The sequence below is a fragment of the Littorina saxatilis genome, linkage group LG17, assembly GCF_037325665.1.
Source record: "Littorina saxatilis isolate snail1 linkage group LG17, US_GU_Lsax_2.0, whole genome shotgun sequence".
NCBI lineage: Eukaryota > Metazoa > Mollusca > Gastropoda > Littorinimorpha > Littorinidae > Littorina > Littorina saxatilis.
Genome location: NC_090261.1, coordinates 44,910,282 through 44,932,763, shown reverse-complemented (window position 1 = coordinate 44,932,763; position 22,482 = coordinate 44,910,282). Strand labels below are relative to the sequence as shown.

Below are 22,482 nucleotides of genomic sequence, written 5' to 3'. Positions count from 1 at the left end.
CATGCTTCAGGCATCTATCCCCTTGGGTTTCAGACATGCTTCAGGCATCTATCCCCTTGGGTTTCAGACATGCATCAGGCATCTATCCCATTGGGTTTCAGACATGCTTCAGGCATCTATCCCCTTGGGTTTCAGACATGCTTCAGGCATCTATCCCCTTGGGTTTCAGACATGCTTCAGGCATCTATCCCCTTGGGTTTCAGACATGCTTCAGGCATCTATCCCCTTGGGTTTCAGACATGCTTCAGGCATCTATCCCCTTGGGTTTCAGACATGCTTCAGGCATCTATCCCCTTGGGTTTCAGACATGCTTCAGGCATCTATCCCCTTGGGTTTCAGACATGCTTCAGGCATCTATCCCCTTGGGTTTCAGACATGCTTCAGGCATCTATCCATTGAAGCAAATTACCAAAGTTGACTTTCCTGTAAGGAATCAAACACTGTAATGTTTGGACTGTTCATGTCCCCCTCCCCCAAAAAACAAAATCCCCCCCCCCCAAAAAAAAATCAAAAAAAATCGTTGCGTCAATACTGCCCTGAGACGAAAACTACTGTGCAAATTCAAATTCACGAGGAAAATCAAAATCAGTCATACAAGCAGTTGTCTTTCTTTGAATCATTTCCCTTTACAAACAAACCCTTCCGTGCCTTGAGTCTTCACTCCGACAGCTAGCGCTATGAGATTATAATTATTTGAAGATTGCGACATGCCTGAAGTGCACACAGAATCAGACGTGAAACACTATTTGCAGAGTTCATGTATAGATCTCTTAACTTCAGTGAATTTGTGTATTTGCTCTTTTCCAAACAGACTTGAAATTGACGGATTTGCCAACAGTCATGAAACTAATGAAACTTTTTAACCGGATCTCAAATGACATATCCCTTATTTAGCTGAGGCCTCGAGCGGGCTACGGTGACAGTTCTGCAGTTGATTAGTTTTCAGAAGTGTTTGATCTGATCATGACTGATCCATTTTTCACCCTATCCAACTCATTGTTCTATATTATTTTGTGAACCCTGCGTTAGTGATGTTGTTGTTTTCGCGCTGTATTTTGTTTCAGGTGGTAAACTAAACTGTACTGTGCTGTGGTGATTTTTACTGACTGTTAGACTGATTCTCTTTTGAAAAACCACCAATATACACAAGAGTACTTGGGAGCAATGTTAACTTTGTTTTAACTCGGGGAAAACGTACATGCATATCATTTCAAAATGTTAACTCTTAAACTCTGTGTTCAAAATGTATTTTGAGGTGGTTGTTTGTTTCTTGAATTAGTGAGAGGATAGTGAGAGGATAGTGAGAGGGACATACAGACAGATAGACGAGAGAGAAAAAGAGATAGACAGACAGAGACAGAGAAAGACAAGCAGAAAGAGAGAGCTCTCTGCAGCGGCTAGTACAGTGGAGGGGGAGGGAGGGTTTAATGGAAGCGGTATTTGATGGATAAGGTTATTGAGACGTGGAGGCCAGAGCCATAATGACAGGATCATATCGGCGGCGCGCAGTGATGACAGATTGGACAGCTAATGACCCGTTATTAAAATGGTAAAGTAGCCCTGCAAAATCGCCCCTTCCCATCTTTCCGCTACAGCGCTTGGCTTTAATGCGCTTCTTTCAAGTGGAACTTTTTTCCTTGCGCGAGCAGAAACATATACACCAACAGGGGCAAAGACATGGGGATCGTTGTTGTCGTTGTTGTTTTCGTCATCATCATCAGCAACAACAGTAGTAGCAGTAGAAGGTTATCACCATTAAGCTTCTTCAGCACAAGATAAATCCTCTCTCTTCGGATGTCTACCGATGACAGTGGACGATAAATACATATATACATAAATAGATACATAAATAAATGAATAAATATTCCTTTAAAGCAAACTCAGACTTTCAAGACTGAATAGTCTCCAATTATTTGTTGGCGTTTTCATTTCGAGTTCGAGTGGATACTACGCTGAAATGTTGGGGAACCTACATTTAAACGCGCAGAGCAAATGTTTTCAACAACATCTTAAATTTCACGGAGGCGAACAAGAGGTGGAGATAACCTTGTTGCTTAATAGACTCTAGACATCCACTGTCTTCACGACAATGAGGGTGACATTGGCGTGCGTCACTGTGACGTCACAGACTGAGGGTGCTACAAACAACTATATTGCACGCTACGAAGCAGCAGTACATGTAATGTGATACGGTCTTTTACTTGTCACATAACGCGTATACTGTCTTGCTAAATTTAAAGCAGGACAGCTAGTGGTTGGAAGGCATACTATGCTATGTCTTCTTCTGTGTTTGAATTGTCATTCTGCATTACATAGGCTGACATTTATAAATCCCCTATATCAGTTATTCTTCAGAAGATTCTTTCAAAGAAGGAAGGTAGTTGGGATGCAAGCGTGCACGTGAATGTAAAACAAACGATTTATGACTCACACATGTCACGAAGAAACCTAATTACAGAGATAAAGCAACAATTTATTCAGCACAGCCTGTCTGCATATGCATACGATTTATTGTCGTACTATTTTATTTAAAACGTGTATCTAACCTTTCAAGCGCAAATAAATAGGCATCAAAGGCCTATGTTCTTTTTAATTGGATCAATATTTTGTTGCGCCCTCCGACAGAGTAATCAATCAATCAATCAATCAATGAGGCTTATATCGCGCATATTCCGTGGGTACAGTTCTAGGCGCTCAGCAGTGATGCCGTGTGAGATGAAATTTTATACGGCCAGTAATTGCAGCCATTTCGGCGCATATTTACCTTTCACGGCCTATTATTCCAAGTCACACGGGTATAGGTAGACAATTATTAACTGTGCCAAACCAATTTTGCCAGGAAAGACCCTTTTGTCAATCGTGGGATCTTTAACGTGCACACCCAATCTAGTGTACACGGGGGGGGAGTTCGGACACCGAAGAGAGTCTGCACACAAAGTTGACTCTGAAATAAATTTCCGCCGAACCTGGGATCGAACTCACGCTGACAGCGGCCAACTGAATACAAATCCAGCGCGCTACCAACTGAGCTATATCCCCGCCTGGTGTGGCTGAATGTAGCATTCATTTTTCTTTCGTAGATGATATTTGTGTTGGGTGTATTTCTTCTGGGGTGTTTTGGCATCACGCGGGCTCGAGTGCTATTTTGTTTCACACATTTACACGCACGCTTCCTCTCATGTACATAGACACGCACAGCAACACAAAAAAAAAAAAAAAAGACAAACATAGCAATGTGTCCGACTGCAGTCAAGTTTGCTTGTTAGTTAGCTATTGCTTTTCGGGTCCAGCGGACCATAATAGGCCAAATCAGGACCCCAAGTTTGCTTGTGGATAGGGTTTGTCTGGGAGATTTACAGCATAACTGTGCACTCAAACTTACAGTATTGTGTGCGCAAACGCACACGCAAACTAGTTTCTTTGTTTCATTAATTGTCGCCACCAAGGTTTTGTTATTACCACAATAGATACGCTGCCCTCCTTGCCTATGTGCATGCACATATTTCAACAAATTTCACAGAGGTTATTTCTGGATTAGTCCTCGAATATGCTGATCTGTTGTCCTTGTTCATGCAGCTTTGTGGCTGTGTGTTTTGGTGTGCTAGTTACTGAATAGGTAAAAATCTATGTAGCTCGTTAATTTGCAGGATTGCAAAGGGACTCATTATATGCCTCTGACTTAATGGCTTCATGTCAAATTTGGTTCGGCGTTTTCCTAGAGACTTAGCAGGTCTCTACTGACTGCAACGTCTGTAAAGCTGTGTGCGGTTTCCTCCACATTCAGCCCCACATCTTATTTTTAGAATAATATGATACCGTAATGTCAACAAAATCTGAGATGAGATTTTTGTTCTCGTTGTTATAATCTCGTTGTTATTCTAGATGTTGGTGATTCTTAGGGGCAAATTATACCTGCGCAGAGTCAGCGGCACAGACGGCGCACTGCAGATTATTGAGGTAATTCTTTTTTTTCCCCAGCCCGCTACACGTTGCGTGAAAAGAAAACAGGCCAAGTACTCGTCAAAATCCTTATCGCAGCATCAATAATCTGCAGTGCGTCGTCTGTGCCGCTGACTCTGCGAAGGTATAATCTGCCCTTAAGGATGCACAGCGTGTTCTAAACAGAAGTTTGGTGTAGCATTATCTCTTTTCTTGGGCCCGTATTTTGCTCTCCGACCTTACTCTCTCTTTCCATAGGTCTGGTCTCCTCCTCCGTCTGACACACTTCTTCCCTTTTATAACGGTCCAGTGGTAATAAGTGTGTGTCCTTCTCACAATGTCTCGTCTTTTTAGAGACGAAGCGAGAAGGGAAGCCAGACATGTGTCAAGCGCAAAGAGCATAATTGTAAAGTTATGATGTTGCACTATATAAATGCTCATTTATTATTATTATTATTATTATTATTATTATTATTATTATTATTATTATTATTATTATTATTATTTAAGTTATTGAGACATCCCAGTGCACTAAGGGATTTATAGAGCAAATCGAGAAAATTCATTATTGAACGAAGCGCATAGCGCTGAGTTCAATAATTATTTTCGAGATTTGCTCTATAAATCCCTTAGTGCACTGGGATTGTTTCAATAACGATATTGTCAGTACCGCCAGAGAAAAAAGAAGATTCCAAGCGCACATTTTGCAACGCGCATTTGAATAGGCATAACTGTGTGGTCAGGTTGTGTACAGTAAAGATCTACTTTTGTGTGGGGTGTCTCAAGTGTGTCGTGCTTTCGTCACACGCATTTTAATTTCTGTTGGTAAATTCCAGTGTAGCGTTAATCTGAACAGTGATGATCTTTCAGAGAGACCTCATTTGAACTCGGAGAAAGGGCTGTGCTCTTCATTATTTGCGATTCGAAACCTCCAGTCGAGCTTCGACGGATTGACTGTGCGGAGTGACTCCCCTTGAATTGACTCGAAGCCGCGGGACTCGACGGTTCGCACATTTTCAAAACAAATGTGGCATGTTTCTCGTGTGGAATCTTCACTCATCGGGGAGTCTGATACTAAATATGAACGGTAAGAATGCTCTGAACCCTACACGTATTATATCCCCATCGTTTTTTCGTTCACATTTGCCCAACATGTTAATTTGCTGAGCGGGGTTTATGTCGTCTGCTAGGCTATGGGTATGGCAATCAAACCACTGCATGCAGTCTGCACTGACTGAGTCTGCACGCACGAGGCACGCTGGTAATAAGTCTTATAATGGTAAGAACGTTCTGAACCCTACACGTTTTCGATTACGATTGTTCTTGCCTTGAAATAATAATTCGGAAACCATTCATTTACTGAACTGATGCAGTCGTATTTCAGTGTAGTCAGTGCGGCTACGTGTCGTATGACAGTCGATCGAGTCAGTCTTCCAAACTGGTCTAGCTGGTACGTTATCGGAATAACACTTGTGTTTTCTGCTAGCGGGTGGGAATTTTATATTAACTCATCATTTGGTAATGTGGATGATAAGCTACATGCCATTAACACGGCATAATTATGAGAAGAATCTATGCAAGTCGGCGAGAGACAGCGGCTTCTATTTTTAGATCAGTGGCAGCCGCACTGTGGCACAGGCACATGCAATCTGTCAGAAAAAAAACCCACTTCTGCTTTAATTGAGAAGCAGGGAATTTATGGTCATTTGGTATTGTGGAGAATATAAGCTACATGTCAGTAATTAATTCTGAGGATGAGAGCACAGTCTTGCTTAGGTAAAGGGCGTAAGAATACGCTCTGTGGAAAAGTTAGCGCACTCCAAGAGTGCGCTAACAGTTTTAGCGCATCGCCATTAGCCAATCAACTGGTTCACATCAGTCATGTGACACCAGTACTTTCTGACAATTATTATTATTATGTGACAGGCACAACAGATGTGTTCATTCGACCGTACCACCTCGTCGGATTTATAGCTCCCTATGCACAGGTGCTTGAAGTTTTTCAACACCTGTTCTTTTGGTTTCAGCAAACAAATATTCAATGATCTAGATCTCTTCGTCATCTGTTGATTGGTTCTGTTTTTATCAAGATTCATCCAATGACCTGCATGATCGTTTGAACAATATTTATTTAATAACCTGAATGTTTCTGACGTGTTTACTCAATCGTTCCACCTTTTTAAATTGCCTGTATTTGTTTTTATGTTTGGTTGGCTACAATCAATGCTTAGAGGAGCAACTCCCAAACATATTACATCTTTACAAGTACTTCGGCTCATATTTGACACCCTATCTTTTGCTAAGACGCATAACTCCAAAAACAAAGCCACCCACGCTGTTTGTTTGCCAAGTACCTGTGGCTAGTAGGTTAAGAACTGTTTTTGTACTTTGCTTGAGCTATCTTAAGGTGACACCCCCCCCCCCCTCCACCCTCCTTCCAATTTACCTCTCCCCCTCCCCCTTCCTCCAATTCTGTTCTTCCCGAAAGCTTTGTTGAGTGAGGGAATTGTGTTGTTGGGGGGTGATCTCAGGCTACTCTGCTATGATTGAGTTGTTGACGGTTTGACGGCACCTTGTACAATCCCTCGTCGGGCCGATCCGCGCTGTTGTGTTCTTGTGTGGTGTGGGGGTTGTTAAAGTTCTCGCTGGGTGAGTGTTTTGTGGTTTGTGTTTTTCTTTTACTTGAAGTTTCTGGCTGATCTGAAAACTGACAGAAGGTGTGTGCGCCTTTTGTTGAACATTTTTGTGTGTGTGAATTGTTTGGAATGAAGGTAAACAACGAGGTTAAGACGTATTCAGATACACCATCTTTTCTGGGGTGTAATTTGGTCCTTTTCTCTCCGAGTATTGCATGCACTGAGACCGGTGTTTTGGTCGAGTCTGCTCTCTTACTGGCTGTCTGTCTGTCTATCTGACTGGCTGCCTGTTTGTCTGTCTGTCTCTCTGTCTGTGTGGCTGGATAGCTGGCTGGCTGGCTGGCTGGCTGGCTTCTCTTCAATCTGTCGTTTACAGAGAGAGAGAGAGAGAGAGAGAGAGAGAGAGAGAGAGAGAGAGAGAGAGAGAGAGAGAGAGAGAGAGAGTGTGAGAGAGAGAGAGAGAGAGAGAAACAGACACAGACAGACAGACAGACAGACAGACTAAAGACAGAGGACCAGACAGACAGAGAGGAGCGATTCCACCTTAGTCCCACTGTATCGACAACAATATATGTGACCCTCCACCACGAAATGAGTCGCATGTCACCTCGCGCGGTTCTGCGCTAGGCGTAATAAAAGTACGGGGAGTGTCTGGTAACAGTGTGAGGGTCACCTTAGTCACAGGCTTATAACTCTTTCGCTCTTTTCTAAAACGGTTTTCACCACTGGATAGAGCATAACAAACTCTTTATGAAAATGTACAAATATGAAAATCATGCAAATGTGACATGCGACTCATTCTGTGGTGGAGGGTCACATATTACAAAATGTTTTTCCAGAATAGACAAACCAGCCACACAACAAGTTAACGCACGTGATTATTGAAGAACTAAAATAGTATGGACACATGCAGTCATGTTTCCTCAAGTGGCTTCTCCCTCTTATTCACTGGGAAGAGTGCTAAGGTGTTTAGCTCACATGTGACCTTATCCTGTTTGCCTCGGTCTTTGACTTTGTTGATTAGAAAACACACCCTCAACCTCAGTCTCACTGTATCGACAACAACATGTTACATATTGTTTTTTTCCAGAATAGACAAACCAGCCACACAACAAGGCACGTGATTATCGAAGAACTAAAATAGTATGGACACAGTCATGTTTCCTCAAGTGGCTTCTCCCTCTTATTCACTGGGAAGAGTGTTCAGGTGTTTAGCTCACATGTGACCTTATCCTGTTTGCTTCGGTCTTTGACTTTGTTGATTAGAAAACACACCTGTTCAGATAGAAGAATAAACTAGAAGAACAACAATGGACACAACAATGCACATACTTATCGAAGAACGAAAATAGCACAGGAAAAAGAGGCAAATTGAGAATGGCATTTGTAGGGTGAACAAGCCGTAAATCCTATTTTAATGTTAGGATAAGGTGAGTTTATTTTGGTTGGAATTGCCCAATAGACATAAAAATAGAGAATTACTACATGGCTTGCTGTGTCGTACCAGATTTACACGAGTTGTTTTTAAAAATATTGAACTGCGAGCGAAAGTGAGCTGTTCACTATTTGAAAAAGCAACGATGAGCTACCGGGCCCCACTTCGTTTTGGAGCCTTTTTTAGAGTAGCCTGTCAACTCAACTCAACTCAACTCAAATTTATTAATCCATATGGAAACTACATTGTAACAATACTCTTTTCCAATCAAAAGAATAAGAATGCATAATAAAAAAAAAATGTCGTCGTAGATGAAATGAATTCATGGACCTTGGATCAGCTACTGACCTGGAAAGAGACACCTGAACTTCTCTTTAAAGCTTTGTGGAAAGTTGCTAGGTTGTATAATAGCCAATGATCCCGAGTGTAGGTAATTCGTTCATACCTTTCAAAAAGCATAGAAATAGTATGAATAAAACGTTTTAATTTTTGTGTCAACAGTTTCCGGAGCTTCTCAGTCCCAAGCAGGAGCAGCAGCTGCAGCAGGAGTAGGAGAAGCAGAGAGTGACGTGACAGCAGAGATCACCAACACTCCTGAAGTGCGCGTGGCCGTTGTCCCCACAGCTCGACCCCTGGACAGCACCGCAGACTCCAACACCACGCTAGACGATTCCGTCATCCCCCGTCCTCTCCCTGAACTAAGCGTCACTTCGGACACCACCCCCCGCCACGCTCCCGAGGACGACCAGAGCGTGTCTTTTACCACCGGTGACTCGGTGACACCCAGACCGGAAGTGACGGTAGAGGTCGACGATATCTCAGCAGCGGAGAGCAACATGGCGGACAACAACAACGAAGGCGGCGGAAACAGACAAATGCCCAATTTTGCGAATGTGACGGTAAGTGTGCGGCGGGAAGAAAGGTTTTATCAACAGATTGGCGATAGATGTAGCTCTGGTGGTATTCGTAATTTGTGTCTGGACAAGGCGTACCCGTTCTCAGGGCTATGGGCTGAACGTACTCGAAGAAAAAGATAGATATGTTTTAATGTTTTTCTGAACATTTTTGTTTTGGAAGTTGCAACACATCACATTGGCGAACATTTCCTTGACAACGTTCGCTAATGTAAATAAAGTTTTATATACATTGACAGTGATAATTGAGCTTCATAGTAGTTTTCCCCTTAGGAATGAACAAAGTGTTGTTATGTTTGCTAATGTCACAGTCAAACCCTAAAACTTGCGTGGCGCGACTCTGGGCTTAGCTTTTTGGCCCCATCATTTCAAATACGGTTCATGTATGCGGCATGGTATTTCGCAAAATAACTGAATAAACCATTTTTAACCAACATTGCTTTTGACAGGACATCGTGGCCCTGATGAAACTTCATAGGCGAAAGCTTCACAAATGTGTGCTGTCCTTGTTTTGGTGAATAAAAATCATGTTTGATTTTGCACATTGCTCGACAGATTTACGAGGACGACATCGCGCCCAGCACGACAGAAGACCAGAAGCCCCGCCCCAAGCTGACCGCGTCCAACAGCGGTGCCGACATCATGCTGGGGCTGGAGACAGAGGAGGGCCAGAGCGCAGAGGTGGAGATCGACACAGCTGACCAGGAGGAACTCATGCCTGAAGGTGAGTGAGAGAGAGACAGGGGGGAGAGAGAGAGAGAGAGAGGGAGAGAGAGAGAGAGAGAGAGAGAGAGAGAGAGAGAGAGAGAAAGAGAGAAAGAGAGAGAAAGAGAGAGAGAGAGAGAGAGAGAGAGAGAGAGAGAGAGAGAGAGAGAGAGAGAGAGAGTAAGCGGTGATCTGCTTTTTTACATCTGGCCCTCGCCCTCTTTTTAATAGAGTAAGCAGTGATGTGCCTTTTTACATCTGGCCCTCGCCCTAAAAGAGGGACTGATCTAATACGGCTAAAGAGAGAGAGAGAGAGAGAGAGAGAGAGAGAGAGAGAGAGAGAGAGAGAGAGAGAGAGAGAGAGACACACACACACACACACACACACACACACTGGGAAGAGAGAGAGAACAACATATGTGTATGTGGAAGGTGTTACAGGCTTAGCGGCTGGACGTCAACACATTGACAAAGGACGATTCTATGAACGAACGACACTTAACTAGGCAAAAACAAAGAAATCATGGACAGTGCAGAAACGTTTTAAGACAACACTGGTTTTATTTAAGCATACTTTCAATTTTTTTCTTCTTCTTTAAACAGCGGAGGCCCCTAAAGGCAGATTGCGCAAAGCGTCCATCACAGAGAAGGTGATCAAGACCAAGGCATCAGAAGCAATCGCAGCTATGATCAAGGTAACGATCGCAAGCCTGTCCTTATAATTATCCACTTTACAGTTTATTGTGTCTAGCTGTGCGAGATTTACTTATTTTGTCTATCACAGCTGCACTTTTTTTTATAGATCAAAATGCAAAGCACACACGCACTCACGCGCGCAAACACAAACATGCGCACACGTTTACATACTACTGAGACCGCGATTTGCACGCGCGCATTTGCTTATTCATATCTACACATTGACGCGGGTGGGGAACACAAGCACAGATTCTTGCACACGGTCGTCCGTGTTTACAGGTGTCAAGGTACAAAAGGCAAACTTGTTTGATTATTGGTTAGTGCATGTGTACCTGCCTCTGTTTGCGTGGTTTGACTTTGCGTGTGTGTGTGTGCGCGCGCGTGTGTGTGTGTGTGTGTGTGGTGTGTGTGTGTGTGTGTGTGTGTGTGTGTGTGTGTGTGGTGTGTGTGTGTGTGTGTACGTTCCTACATGCGTACTGTAATGTGCGTGCGTTCGTGTGTGTGTGCTTGTGTGCTTGCGCGCTTGAGCTCGAGTGGGTGCGATCATCTGAAGTTACAACTTAGCATCGTCATAACCACCCAACATGATCCTCACCATTCTCTTTTCTCTGGTGGCGTACAGGAGGAAGCCGAGTCGAGACAACGTGACTTTGAGAAGCTGCTGGACGAACACGCCGAGCTAGTACAGGAGATCAGTCGCACACCCAGCTCCGAAAACCTCATCCAGGGAGAGAGGGACCATTAGTTCGTCATTGACCCCCTCCCCCCCCCCCCCCACCCCCTTGGAACCTCGCCCCACCCCCCCCCCCCACCCCACCCCCCTCTTCATTCTTCCCCCTTGTTGCCTACCTGCCAGTGTGTGGGAGTCCTGCCATGCGATGTCATGTGTCGCCTTCAGAAGTGGGACTCCTCTTCAGTCATCCAGCCATGTGTCGTACGACTTGTCGTTTGTTTGCCCTCTTTTGTCGATGAAGATGATTTGGAGAGAGAGAGAGAGAGAGAGAGAGAGAGAGAGAGAGAGAGAGAGAGAGAGAGAGAGAGAGAGAGAGAGAGAGAGAGAGAGAGAGAGAGAGAGAGAAAGAGAAAGAGAGAGAGAGTTGTGTGTGCGTGATTAGGCAGAGTGAGAGAAGTAACGAGAGAGACACAGAGAGAGGAGAGAAGTAACGAGAGAGACAGAGAGAGATGAGAGAGAAAAGGGTCAGGCTTGAGTGTATACATGTGTTTTTTGTGTGTGTGTCAATGCTACATACTGTAAATACGGGAAAAAATTGTAGTGGTAACCTGTTTGTTCCCCACCTTTGTAATAGATTGATTTTGAAAGAGATCGAAGTGTTGAATATTGTGAGTATTTTGGATTTTGTTCTTGTCTCTGGTTGTACATATTCTACTACTGTGTCCATTATGGTTAATCAAAAGAAAGACACATCTGGCAGTGCTATATTATTGTTAACGGTCTGCATGACAGCTGTGTCCAGCAAATGTGTCATCACAAGGTAGGTCTGATAACATCGTGTCATTACGGAAAAATACATTTCCCCCGATTATGTTATGCTATTAGCCACATTGAGGCATCATTACGTAGGCCAAGGTCTTCTCCATAATATACCATTATAATGTCTGGGGAACAAATATATCCACTGAGTGTGTACACATGATGTAGAGCAAGCAAGTCCACAAAACGCGTCGCCCGCACGTCTCCACGTGGATGTTTCGTCAGACGGGCCCATCTTGTCTCCAGAATATAGAATGAAGGTGTGTGTAGGCCAAGTAAGTCCGCTGAATATGTGTCCACATGGTGAAGACACGTCTCCAGCAGTACGTGTTTCACTGTGAATTGGACCAAAGCGTCTCCATGCATGGTGTGCCATTAAGGTCGAAATGTGTTGTCGGGATTTAGATTCAATCTACACCCGATATTTACATGTGTCCTCCGGGATTCTTCTCTGGGCTGTGTCACATCGATATACACTGAATCACGTCTCTATAGTGTGTCATCATAATACTGGCCCAACTGGCCAACGAAATCCCAATAGTGGCGCATGTGTCATCATAATACTTGCCCTACTGGCCCTAAAAGTCCCCAAAGTGGTGCATTTGTCATCATTTTACTTGCCCAAATAGCGAAGAAAGTCCTCATAGCGATGGATTATTATGTCACCATAATATTTGCCCAACTGCCTCTCGAGGTTCCATAGTGTATCATATAGCATCATAGTATTTGCACTGACAAGATTTAAATAAGTTTGCTGGTTTCTCTGTGGAGAGACGGTATACGGCTTTTTTAAATATTTACACTGTTTTATATAAAGAATCGAAATTGTTTTTCTGCATCTCCTTTTCGCTTGATAAGGAAGTCAGCTTCTTTTGTATTCATTGCGCGGTGATATTTGACTTGTTATGTAAACAAGTGAACTAGTTTTAGGTGAAATGAACCTCACTTATAATTAGTGTTATTTAAATAACGCATAACAATTTTTCTTATTCTTATATGGCATTAGGGTGGCTTTTTTGTAAGATATGTCTTGTCTCATTTTAAAATTTCAATTTTCAATGTTATACAGCGAAATTCAAACGGGTTTGTTGGGATACTGTATAATTTGTTACATTAAGAAGGGCAGCGCATCCAAGCAACACAGATTGGAATAGCTTATTGTCTTTGGTGATGCCATATATGACAGTCGTCTCTTGTTGGGGAACGTGAACGAAAATCAAATGGAAAAAAAATCTGTAAAATTAGAACATTTGAAAACAACGATTTGGATGAGCGAGATCGTTTCAAAAAAAAGGAGAAAAGGATCAAAATACATACAAACAAAATAATATATACATAACATTCAAATACCGCGGTAGCTTGTTTAATTTTCCTTCTGCTGACTTTACATTATTTGAAACGACGAAAAGGACAACAAATAGGAACTCGTTTTTTTAAAGTGGGTGAGTTAAAAACAGAAAATGAAGATGCAATGGAACTTAGACCTACTACATTCTTGCGAAGTACACACAAAGCACGCATCGTGAAAAAACACTAACGTGCGATGTTTGGACCCAGACACTTATTGACCGTTAGTACGATGTCGAATAGCAACAGTACTGCCCTGTTGCCATAGCAACAGAGGACGACAGTTGGTGCGTGTGGCACTGTCATTTTGGTGCGCCTGGACACAACATCGGCCGCTAAATCTACGTTACTATGGAAACTGACTTATAGTCTATACTTACGTGGCGAAGATTCTCACCGAGGCTCAAAACAAAGAGAGAAAAAGGCATTAGCGACTTTTGCCATTCAGACAAAAGTTCCACCAGTGATTAAGCAGAGCTTCGGACTCGTGTGGATTTTTCTGTGGGCAGATTTGGACTTTGTGGAAAGCTTCCAAAGGCGACTTTCCGCAAATTGTTGACGTTGTGGTAAAAGCATGTGATGGTGTTTAAAATGCGATCGATTGAATTACACCACCCACCCCCACCCCCATACGCCGCCCCCCTTCCCCGACAACCAGCCAAGCCTGGTTAATGAGCAGGGCCTTTGTACACTCAGAGCAGAACGTGTGGCAGGTACTAATTATCATTTCTTTGCGTTCAAGGAACAAAACGTATGAACTGACAAATGAGAGCAACCGACATGTAATGGAAATAAAAACCACAACTTTTTATTGAAAGTCAATGGTTTCAGGAAACAGAAGGTGATGTTTAAAAAAAACCCACCAGGTTGTACCTATCCATTCTGGAAGCATGTTGTGTACCTTTTTTGGAAGCAATGATTACAACTGAAATTCAGTTGACTGGTTATTTTTACTGAAGAGGCAGAATGATCCTTTTTGTAAATGTAGACACTGCTGAACACACACTAGCTATTCTTTATCGCAGGAATTGTCTTTATTGCAGTAACGTGCGTCGTTGAATCTGCCGCACTGTATTCAAGATGATGTTTAAAAACTTTTTTTTATAATATGTTTGGTTGCTTTAGGAAATACGATAACGTATCCAATATTGCTACAGCTGCATAACTTAAAAGAAAAAAACACACAGAAAAGGTGGTTAGGGGGGGGGGGCAGTAAATAAAAAAGGGAAAAGACACTAGAAAATCCCTAGCTGCTTTATGGCATGTCGCATCCATCATGAATTGAACAGCTCAGTTTTAAAGGGGAAAACGAAAAAAAGACATTCGCCTTACTTCAGCGAAGCTCTTGAAAATGAGGGTGACTGGTAAATATGTGTTAACACATTTGTAATGAATACGAACAAAGAAGTTTCTGTTGTTTATGTGTATGAATGCAGATGTAATAAAGGAACAGATATAGGCTGCTTTTGTTGTCATATATAACTCAATGAGCGTCGTCCATCCAGGATTGTCATGCGGACCTGTTGTGGTCAAACTGATGTACATATTTCATCGTCACCATTTATTGCATGTGCATTGACCGAAGATACATTCTCAGTTTTGTCCATTATTACATTGTCAGTTTTGCATTTGTTTATCGCTAAGTATATTGTTCCTTGCTGGACAGCATCACGGCTAGTGACGTCACTGGTTTGTTCCATTTCATGTTGTATACCTGTATGCCCGTGGGAGACTGGTAAACATGCATTGCTTCCCTTGTGGACAAGCATAACAGATAATATGTTCTGACGTTTACGCGGAATGTCCAGAGCACTCTTCCACTTGAAGACATGGCAACAATCAACAGCCTGGCTGCGTTTTGTGCAGATTGGGATTTGTTTTCTTTTTCTGAGTTTATTTTGCAAGTTGACACTGATGTCAGTTACAAAATTGATTCTATGAAAAGGCCCGTTTTTCACAGAAATCAGCAAGGCCTTCGAAATGTGGCAGGTACGTACGTGCTCACGTTGAAAGATGCCCTTATCCCTGGACATATTTTGAGTGGCTGCCATGATGGGTCGCATGTGATTTTGTGATTTTGAACACTTCGTGTGGTCATGTTTTTTTAATGGGTTTTTTCTTCTCTGGAACTGTGTGATTTGATGATGTGTTTTGGGAGAAGTCTGAACAGTTGCACGTTGATGGAATAAGACCTGGTAATAATAAAGATTGCATCTGTGATTGCTGAGGAGAGCCGAATTGCATCTGTGATTGCTGAGGAGAGCCGATGTCGGGTTTAAGCATAGTGAATGTCAGATCAGCCTGTGTGGAAAAAAAGGGTTGGCGGCTGCGACGGCATATATATAGAGGAGTGCGTCTTTTCATTTCCTGGGTCAAGATCGCAACAGTTTACGACAGTGACCATTTATAACTTTAGATCCATCAATTCCAACACATACGATTCCATGTAGTTTTAATTGATGGCAAAGAGTTTTGCAAGCGAAAAATCGTTCAGCTAATGAGAAAGCGCAGCTGTGAGATAGGGGTTTATTTTCAAAAGTTGCTTTCCTTCGGGGGGGCGACATAACTTCAGAGCAGCTTACATTTCATGTCTGAAAGCTGCTGACATAATTCACAATTGGCGAAGTGGTCCTTTAGAAACATGAAAGTTTATCCCACATTTTAAATACAGAGTGTATTACGGATGGACCCCATAATGTTTAAGCAGGCCTGAAAGTGGCGAGTATTTTACTCGCCATGGCGAGTAGAAACATGTAAATGGCGAGTAGAAATGTTAATCTACTCGCCAAATGCGAGTAAAATGCTGAAACAAATGTTTGGTTTGGCGAGTAAGATTTGCTCTCTGGCTAGTAAATTATGAGCAGTATTAGCCAAAGGCCAGTGCCCCATTTTGTGGACTTTCAGCGCTGTTAAGTGCGAGTGCTACAATCAGTGTCCATGCATTTTAAAAGACGAAAGGTTAGTGTTGATCCCGCAGAACAATCATCACATCTCATACTGGCATCACAGTACAGCTGATAAATATATGCCGTTTACGTGAAGATAATATTCATGTGTGAGTCGATTTTGCCAGAGCAAAAATACCCCCTCAACATTCTGAGTTTGAACGAAATTCCGGGTTTTGCGTGCCGAATAGTTGTAAGTGCAGGTGGAATCATTGTGACAATAAAACGTGTCCTTATTTGTAATCTGATGTACATGTCAGCGAAATGTTTGGTGATGTATTGACTTTATCTTCCTGTTTGTCATGGATAATATCGATATTTATTGTGAAAGGTTATCTGACGTTTCACGACTGAACAAATGTGAATGTCTTCTTTTTTATGAATTGTCTTGAGTTTTTTATGAACTAATGGGACTTGCCTTCATGTGTGTAATCAATCCAACAAGACAAAGGGAAGAATGGAACGGAAGGAGGGAAACGTTTCCGCCGCGGCTGAAGCCAACCAATAATGTTCTGCTTTTCTTTGAAAAGGCTAATATTAACATATATCGGACTCGCCGTATGATATTCGAGAGAACAACTCATCTCCTACCGTAAACACAATCGCCACAAAGTCTTGTGTTCTGTTAAGGTGGATATATTTTCTGTTTTCTTCCGTATATTTTGTTTCTGGGAATCTACAGTCCCAATAGTTGAGTGGTTTTGAATCAGTACGGATCGTCAGCAAAAATATGTTCGACTTTTTCAGATAGGTTGATTATAATATTATTAATTCCAATTGTTAGATTTAGCATAAAGTAGATATTGGAGTATTCCCGTAAACTTCGTGTCGGACAAGACGTCATTTAAAGCACAAGAACGTGGCGATCACTACTGTTTGCTAATTTTACTCATATATTATTATCCACACGCACTTTAGTACTTTAATAGTATTTTTACATGAATCTTGTATTTGTTCAAAAGTTGTACTTTGATAAATTCCTTGGCAAACAATACAACGTGTTGCTTAAGACTAAAGTGCACACTTGAGGGTGTAATAATTTAAAAAGAAAATCTTTTAGTTGCTTTCGCAGATTGAAGTGGGTACAAGAGGATATTTTACAAACTGCAAAACTTGTTTCTCTCCAGACGATTGCTCCGCTTCGTTTTTGCTTCCTATTTTACGGAGAAATCTGTTACTGGAAGAATGTCAACTTTGCGCGAGGCTAATTTTCTTGTGCCATTGTATCCAATGTTGCATGATACAAGATGATTCCCCTATTATCACTGTTAGCTGTACCGGCCCCTTGTCAAATGAAGTAGCGACTGTGTCCGTACTTGCTAGTGTATGTGTAGCAAAGTGTCTCAAAAGTGAGCATGGAAGACTTCGAGAGGTCGATTTGTATTAGATGTATTGTCGTTTTGAAAGCCCTGGCATTTTGGCTTTGTTTAGTTTGAAACTATCGTTATGTACATAATAATTATGATTGACATTTGAAGGAGTGGAGTTTGTGTAGAAGTTAATGATGAGTATTGTTTGGTTAAAGCTGCCCTGTTTGCTTGGGTTGAAAACACATTATTTTGTGTCAAATTTGTGTGAATTATAGGAATTTTTGCCCATTTTCTGTAGGTATTTTTAAGTTTTAATATTTTTGGGCGTAAGTATATTCTGTTTCTTGAAAACGTCGGTGTTTTAATGATGATAATGTATATAAATTTCAATACCTTCAAGCCTGGTTCAAACAGTCTCCATTTGTGAGATTTGTGTGTTTGCAGTTATTTCACAGATGTTATGTTGTTGGAAGGTGGACTGTTGTGCTTTGGAATTGCTGAAACAATCAATTGCGTCGATTGATTGGATTTGTTTGACAAGCAAGTCGGTTTACAGGTATACGTTTTGGAACGAAGATCGGTTATATGTCATACTACTCTAAAATTATGGCGCAGATTTAGCTGTCCTGTAGACCTTTTTAAGCAGTAATCAGACTTTTAATTATTACTTTTGATGCCTGGGTTCATGTTTACTTTTGTTTTGATTCGAACTAAAAAGATGGCGCATAGACATTTTGGGGGCTGACCTGTGTAACTATAGAAGCTGAACTGTGTATTATAGTTAATAGAATATGACGTCACTACTGCAGCCAAACTTTAGTGGCAACTTATATGAAACTTTCTCAAAGATTTCCCTTAAAAAAGTTTTTAAAAAAGCCGAAAGCAAATATAACAACGAACTTTCTGCCAATAATTTCTGTTTTCAAGTTTGCTAATTACGAATGTTTAAACAAATCTCGTCATTTGGTGAAAAATAAGTTCTGTCACAGATGGTGTAGAGCGATTTACTGTCGGTTTCGTCTTTTGTGAAGAACTTCGACCTACCAGCTCTGGAAACGTTGGTTTCGTCAGCTTTGAAAGATATGATCTTTTTACAGTATGTTTTAATATTGTTTTGTTTAGTATGCAAATGAGAAATTGATAGTTTTGACTGAAACTGATGCGCGAATACAGTTTTGATAGTCATGTATTATGTTAAATGACTAGTGCACTGAAACCGTCATATTAACACAGACTATAGAAGGTATAGCCTAAAGATATTGGTATCTGTACTACAGAGTAGATTGATGTTTTGCCAGATTTACAAAGTACAGAAACTGATTGCGAAGACCAAGCTTTACTACATGTTTTGTCAGCCTATTGTTCAATAAACGATGAATTTGTAGTATCAGTTTTGATCATGATCAGATGTTTGCGTGTGGTGGTGTACGGTGTGTGTGTGTGTGTGTGTGTGTGTGTGTGTGTGTGTGTGTGTGTGTGTGTTTTATCTGCGCATGCGTGTGTGTGTATGTGTGTGTGTGTGTTGGTGTGTGTGTGTGTGTCTGTGTCTGTTTGTGTGCGTGTGTGTTTAATTCTTACTTCTCTCCCTCTCTGTATGTCTGTGTTTCTGTCTTTGCGCATTCACATTTAGGATGTTTTGCTCTGTTTCTCTTCCGCTTAATTAAACTTTGTGCATGTATACATACGTTTATGTGTTTGATTGTTTTTCGTGTTGCTTGCATTATCTGTCCACTGCATTTAGTACGGAGCAAACACAGCCGCCGATTCAGAAAATCTAAACGTTCAAAATTGTGTCTCTTCTCACAAGAAAGAAAGAGTCTTTATACACCCAGGAACAAAGAGAAATCAATTGTGTCTTGTATCATTCGCGCGAACATTTTTCACAGAGAACAATGCACTTGACAGTTTAAACAGGAAATGGTATTCAGCAGGACCTTCCATCATTAAAAGTTATTTGTCAGTTGGAGAAAACAATATGGCAGACAAGGCCTTCATTATTTGCCGCGGAGTTATTCCTGGGACTACAGTGGCGCCGAGGAAGCAGACAATTAGATACAAAGAAACAAGTCGCGTAAAGCGAAAATACAATATTTAGTCAAGTAGCTGTCGAACTCACAGAATGAAACTGAACGCAATGCTATTTTTCAGCAAGACCGTATACTCGTAGCATCGTCAGTCCACAGCTCATGGCAAAGGCAGTGAAATTGACAAGAAGAGCGGGGTAGTAGTTGCGCTAAGAAGGATAGCACGCTTTTCTGTACCTCTCTTCGTTTTAACTTTCTGAGCGTGTTTTTAATCCAAACATATCATATCTATATGTTTTTGGAATCAGGAACCGACAAGGAATAAGATTAAAGTGTTTTTAAATTGATTTCGAAAAAAAAATTTTGATAATAATTTTTATATATTTAATTTTCAGAGCTTGTTTTTAATCCGAATATAACATATTTATATGTTTTTGGAATCAACAAATGATGGAGAATAAGATAAACGTAAATTTGGATCGTTTTATAAATTTTTATTTTTTTTTTACAATTTTCAGATTTTTAATGACCAAAGTCATTAATTAATTTTTAAGCCACCAAGCTGAAATGCAATACCGAACCCCGGGCTTCGTCGAAGATTACTTGACCAAAATTTCAACCAATTTGGTTGAAAAATGAGGGCGTGACAGTGCCGCCTCAACTTTCACGAAAAGCCGGATATGACGTCATCAAAGACATTTATCAAAAAAATGAAAAAAACGTTCGGGGATTTCATACCCAGGAACTCTCATGTCAAATTTCATAAAGATCGGTCCAGTAGTTTAGTCTGAATCGCTCTACACACACACACACACACGCACACACACACAGCACACACACACACACACGCACGCACATACACCACGACCCTCGTTTCGATTCCCCCTCGATGTTAAAATATTTAGTCAAAACTTGACTAAATATAAAAATCCGGAGCGAAGAGGTTGTTTGGGCTGGGGATGCACCAAGCATCATGTGTCATCATTTACCTTGCCTACATAATTATCCCGACAGTATAAAAAAAAACAAAAAACAAAAACAAGGTACACAACATAACATTTTGTTAAACATGAATGGACCCTTTTGATGAAAACAACCGAGAAAAACTTACAAAGTTAACAGAAACAGAAACAAAATGAAAAAAATAAAAGGAAAATGAATGGTCATATCGACACATGAAGCGCTCTTCCAGACTGATGAATGCGTTTCGTGGAAGAAAGACCGCGTCTGTTTCGGCAAAACTGATGCGCGTTCTGGCGCCTCCAAACCAATTGTTTGGCAATCTCTATGTTTCATTTCGGACACACGGTCGATCTGATTTTTACATTTAGTCAAGTTTTGACTAAATGTTTTAACATAGAGGGGGGAATCGAGACGAGGGTCGTGGTGTATGTGTGTCTGTCTGTCTGTGTGTGTGTGTAGAGCGATTCAGACTAAACTACTGGGCCGATTTTTATGAAATTTGACATGAGAGTTCCTGGGTATGATATCCCCGGACGTTTTTTTCTTTTTTTCAATAAATACCTTTGATGACGTCATATCCGGCTTTTTGTAAAAGTTGAGGCAGCACTGTCACACCCTCATTTTTCAATCAAATTGATTGACATTTTGGCAAAGCAATCTTCGACGAAGCCCGGGGTTTGGTATTGCATTTCAGCTTGGTGGCTTAAAAACTAATGAGTGAGTTTGGTCATTAAAAATCGAAAACTTGTAATTAAAATTATTTTTTTTATCAAACGATCCAAAAACAATTTCATCTTATTCTTCGTCATTTTCTGATTCCAAAAACATATACATATGTTAGGCCAAAAAAAAAAAATAGGTCTGTTTACGGTAACATAGGCCCAAAAAATAGGGTCGGTAGGTCGGGATTTTTTTTATTTTTTTTTTTTTTTTTTTCCCAAAAAACCATATTTTTACGTTATTTTGCAAAAAAAACCAAGATTTTTTTTTATTTTTCCCCAAATGCAAAAAAAAAGTCTAGGGTCGCGCAAAAAAACTAGGGTCGGTCGGGTTACCGTAAACAGACCTTTTTTTTTTTTTGCCTTATATTTGAATTAAAAACAAGCTCTGAAAAATATAAAAATTATGATCAAAATTAAATTTCCGAAATCGTTTTAAAAACTATTTCATCGTATTTCTTGTCGGTTCCTGATTCCAAAAACATATAGATATGATATGTTTGGATTAAAAACACGCTCAGAAAGTTAAAACGAAGAGAGGTACAGTAAAGCGTGCTATGAAGCACAGCGCAATCGCTACCGCGCCAAACAGGCTCGTCACTTTCACTGCCTTTTGCACTAGCGGCGGACTACGTTTCATTCTGTGAGTTCCACAGCTTGACTAAATGTAGTAATTTCGCCTTACGCGACTTGTTGTTTCTGTGATCCAAAAGAAGAGATACAAAGAAGACTAAAAACAAGTCGCGTAAGGCGAAAATACAATATTTAGTCAAGTAGCTGTCGAACTCACAGAATGAAACTGAACGCAACGCAACGCAGCAAGACCGTATACTCGTAGCATCGTCACTCCACCGCCCGTGGCAAAGGCAGTGCACGTGGAATGGACAAGAAGAGCGGGGTATTCGTTGCGCTGAGAAGGATAGCACGCTTTTCTGTACCTCTCTTCGTTTTAACTTTCTGAGCGTGTTTTTAATCCAAACATATCATATCTATATATTTTTGGAATCAGGAACCAACAAGGAATAAGATGAAAGTGTTTTTAAATTGATTTCGGGGAAAAAAATTTGATAATAATTTTTATATATTTAATTTTCAGAGCTTGTTTTTAATCCGAATATAACATATTTATATGTTTTTGGAATCGGCAAGTGATGGAGAATAAGATAAACGTAAATTTGGATCGTTTTATAAATTTTTATTTTTTTTTACAATTTTCAGATTTTTAATGACCAAAGTCATTAATTAATTTTTAAGCCACCAAGCTGAAATGCAATACCGAACCCCGGGCTTCGTCGAAGAGTACTTGACCAAAATTTCAACCAATTTGGTTGAAAAATGAGGGCGTGACAGTGCCGCC

General features: G+C 41.0%; 1 protein-coding gene across 1 annotated transcript in view; it reads left to right on the top strand.

Annotated features, from left to right (window-relative positions):
• Positions 1–11,099, top strand: part of LOC138953195 (uncharacterized) — a gene marked incomplete in the record, with an annotated part of 247,254 nt that extends 236,155 nt beyond the window's left edge. The window contains 4 exon segments of the mRNA XM_070324991.1: positions 8,512–8,909; positions 9,480–9,648; positions 10,233–10,324; positions 10,948–11,099. Of these exon segments, the coding sequence (XP_070181092.1) occupies positions 8,512–8,909; positions 9,480–9,648; positions 10,233–10,324; positions 10,948–11,070 (782 nt within the window).
• Between the last annotated feature and the right edge of the window lie 11,383 nt (positions 11,100–22,482).